This window comes from Lactuca virosa, chromosome 3 (assembly GCF_052849685.1).
Source record: "Lactuca virosa cultivar CGN04683 chromosome 3, Lactuca_virosa_CGN04683_v6, whole genome shotgun sequence".
Taxonomy (NCBI): Eukaryota; Viridiplantae; Streptophyta; class Magnoliopsida; order Asterales; family Asteraceae; genus Lactuca; species Lactuca virosa.
The window spans coordinates 122,695,880-122,699,359 of NC_136428.1; the positions used below are offsets into that span (position 1 = coordinate 122,695,880).

General features: G+C 35.9%; 1 protein-coding gene across 1 annotated transcript; it reads left to right on the forward strand.

The window, feature by feature from the left end:
• Positions 1–320: 320 nt before the first annotated feature.
• Positions 321–2,645, forward strand: LOC145166499 (tetraketide alpha-pyrone reductase 2-like). Its single transcript, XM_079085504.1, has 6 exons — positions 321–684; positions 924–1,096; positions 1,289–1,477; positions 1,578–1,740; positions 2,076–2,265; positions 2,356–2,645. Exons 1-6 carry the CDS (start codon positions 462–464, stop codon positions 2,507–2,509), a joined length of 1,092 nt encoding a protein of 363 aa, XP_078941630.1. The 5' UTR covers positions 321–461; the 3' UTR covers positions 2,510–2,645.
• The last annotated feature ends 835 nt before the right edge of the window (positions 2,646–3,480 follow it).

Below are 3,480 nucleotides of genomic sequence, written 5' to 3' on the forward strand. Positions count from 1 at the left end.
TTGTTTTGATTGCATACAGTAAATCTTTAAACCTAATGTGCATCTATTAAAAATAAATAAATTAAAAAAAACCTATTATTGCCTGTTTAACATATAATATCCGGTAATAATAATATCTTCATACAAATTATTGAGCTTATATATTTATTTTGTACAATTAAAACCATACTAACAAATTTATCAAGTGAACATCAATTACAAGACAGTTTTTTGCAATTTCAACAATTTGGTATCATTCAAAGCACCATTGGACATTGATATATCACCAAATACTAATAATAGAAAACACAACCCACATGACACCCCGACCTTTTCTATACTTAACTTTCCAAATACCAAAAACTCACCTGCTCACCACCAACAACCATTTTCAACCGATAGTACAACTACTACTGCACGAGATACAAACTAATGTAACATGATATCTTAGTACTAGATACTAGGTGTACAACTCTTTATATATGACATCATGTGCCCCTTTGCGCCGCCTTAATATTTGCCCAAAACGACACACTCTCTTTGAATTACAACATATAAAGTTGCAGGTTACAATCGCACAAGTACCAGACGACGGAGATATGCCGGAATATTGTGTGACAGGCGGCACGGGATTCATAGCAGCGTACCTCGTCAAGTCGTTGCTTGAACAAGGCCATACTGTTCGAACCACTGTCAGAGATCCAGGTACTTCATATATATTATCAAGAACAAAGTTTTACAAAAAATAAAAATAATAATAAATAAGGCAAACAAGGCAAGATTTAATTCGTTAATTAGATATTAATGAGGTTGTCGGAATATACGGCAAGATTCAAGGACTATGACCATGTGATTGATTAGCTATTTTGTTTAAGTATGCAAGTGAACAGAAGTATAGCAATCTGATGACGTTTTATGCAACTTTTTATTGTAATTTTCATTAGAAAATGTGGAGAAAGTAGGGTACTTGTTGGAGCTTGAAGGAGCCCATGATCGACTAAAGCTTCTGAAGGCCAATCTGATGGAGGAAGGAAGTTTTGACCAAGCTATAGATGGTGTTGATGGTGTTTTCCACACTGCATCTCCGGTGGTTGTCCCACAAGACAACAATATCCAGGCAAATTTACCTTTAAATTAAAAATCATCAATATCAAAAACCAACAGAAAGTTTGTACGTTTGTTCTAAAGTTGCAAATTAACAAGTTGAGGTTTTATAAAGTTATTCAAAGCTCAAACTTGACTCGTGTACAAGAATGACACTGAAACATATAACAAGATTTAGTAAACATGAAATTACTATGATTTGCAGGAAACACTAATTGATCCATGCATAAAGGGCACCATGAATGTGCTAAGCTCATGCAAGAAGGCAAAAAGTGTGAAAAGGGTAGTGCTCACGTCATCCTGCTCTTCAATAAGATACCGTTATGACGTCCAACAAGTTTCTCCTCTTAATGAATCGGATTGGAGCGACATTGACTACTGCAAAGAGTACAACGTAATGGAACATTTACATATATCAGCAAACTTGAGCATAAGCTATAAACATAGTCTTCATTATCATCATTTAAACTCTTTATGTTCTTCATTACATCCAGCTTTGGTACGCATATGCAAAGACAATAGCAGAGAAAGATGCATGGGATGTAGCAAAGGAAAACGGGATCGATCTAGTTGTCGTGAACCCTTCTTATGTGGTGGGCCCATTGCTAGCACCACAACCAACGAGTACACTTCTAATGATACTGGCCTATATTACAGGTACTAAAAGAAACAATCTTGGTTAGTAAATCTTGATGCATATACAAGACATGACATGAATACATGACATGAAAGAATAAAACAGAGACTCATTTTCGATATTTGTGTCATATGTGAATGGGGTCATTATGATCATCATTAAAAATAGTCATAGAAAAGATTATGTACAGTCCCGTGTAACAAATGGAGTGATCCACATTATGAATAGCAAAATTGTTTATTCTAGAAAATTGTGATATTCTTTATGCAATTTTTGGAAGAACAAAGGGTTTTTTGTAACAAAAAGCAAGGTACGATGGATAAGATATTGTGTTTCACAAACACTTTCATATCAGGAACAGTAGGGGAATACCCGAACACAACAGTAGGATTTGTGCACATAGACGACGTTGTGGCTGCTCATATTTTAGCAATGGAGGAAAAAGAGGCTGAAGGTAGACTCATATGTTCAAGCACAGTGGCTCACTGGTCTGAAGTTATTCAGATGCTTAAATCAAAATACCCATTTTATCCATATATAGACAAGTAAGCACACATACATCTCTTATTTTTCAGGAAATCAAGTATTAGATGTTGAATGCAAGTTACTGAATTTATGTGAATGCTATTAATTAGGTGTAGCAGTCGGAAAGGGGACGACAACCCACATAGCATGGATAGCAGCAAGATATTACAACTGGGGCTACCTCCATTTAAAACACTTGAGCAAATGTTTGATGACTGCATCAAAAGTTTTCAAAAGAAGGGATTTCTGGAAGTTTCATCATAATTAATAAAATAAGAAAATCCTATAAAGGTCATATTGATCTTGATTTCTTGGTATATTAAGTCACTGAATCTTCGTAGTTGATGTAAAAAGGATTATATTTAAGAACATAAAAGACTAATATTAATAATTGTTGCTACATGCATGGCCTTCCGGATGCCTGATAGCGAATTGGATGTATCCCCATCTAATGCACAATCTGAATGGCATGCTGCAAAAGATAGACACACACTAGGTCAGAAAGCGATACCCGGTATTGCTCTCCAATGCCTAAATTAGATGTCAGTTAGAAGTATAGTAAAATTGCTTAAGATGAGAAAGTTCTGCTTTTACCGATGTGCGTTGAGGTTCTTATATACAGGTGCGATAGTCCGAGTTCTTGCACCTTTAACCGGGTGGTGCTTTTGTCCACATGTTGCAAGGGTTGTACCCTTTAATATAATAGTGTTACATTTTCCGTGTTTTCTGGGATGTTGCATAATACGAGTGATTTTCTTGCCATAATATATTTCTTCTTGGTTTGCTTTTGATTAGGCTAGCCGACCTGATAAGCCCATGGCTTATCATGCCAAACCGAACTGTTTTTAGTGATGTCGTATAGTCTTTATGTATGGGTTAACCGTCATACACCATTAAGCCCCCTAGCCCAATTGTTAAAGGCTGTTGGTAAACTGTATTTTTTAATAATTGGGTTTTAAGTGTGCTTTTAAATGGCTTACGTATTGAAGCGTCCTGCGTTGATTTCACGTGTTTGTGTGCCCACGTAACCGCTTAGTCTTTTGGTTTGTCAGCGGTTGATATTTCCGCCTAATTCATCCATGTAAATGCCCATCACATCTGTTGTTCCCCCATTACTTCGTCAGTTATTCTTTTTACTCTTGTTACTTCACCTTCTTTCTTAAAGAATATTTCGCTCTGCTATGCCTACGTTAATTTCAACTGTTACTAAAGACTGTTTGGCTCAGATTTCCAAG

Bases quoted from the DNA above. Each gene is read 5' to 3' on its own strand.
- LOC145166499 (XM_079085504.1), top strand. From the start codon at position 462: ATGACATCATGTGCCCCTTTGCGCCGCCTTAATATTTGCCCAAAACGA. The intron at 1,097-1,288 runs GCAAATTTACCT...TATGATTTGCAG, and splicing joins CACAAGACAACAATATCCAG to GAAACACTAATTGATCCATG. The intron at 1,478-1,577 runs GTAATGGAACAT...CATTACATCCAG, and splicing joins ACTACTGCAAAGAGTACAAC to CTTTGGTACGCATATGCAAA.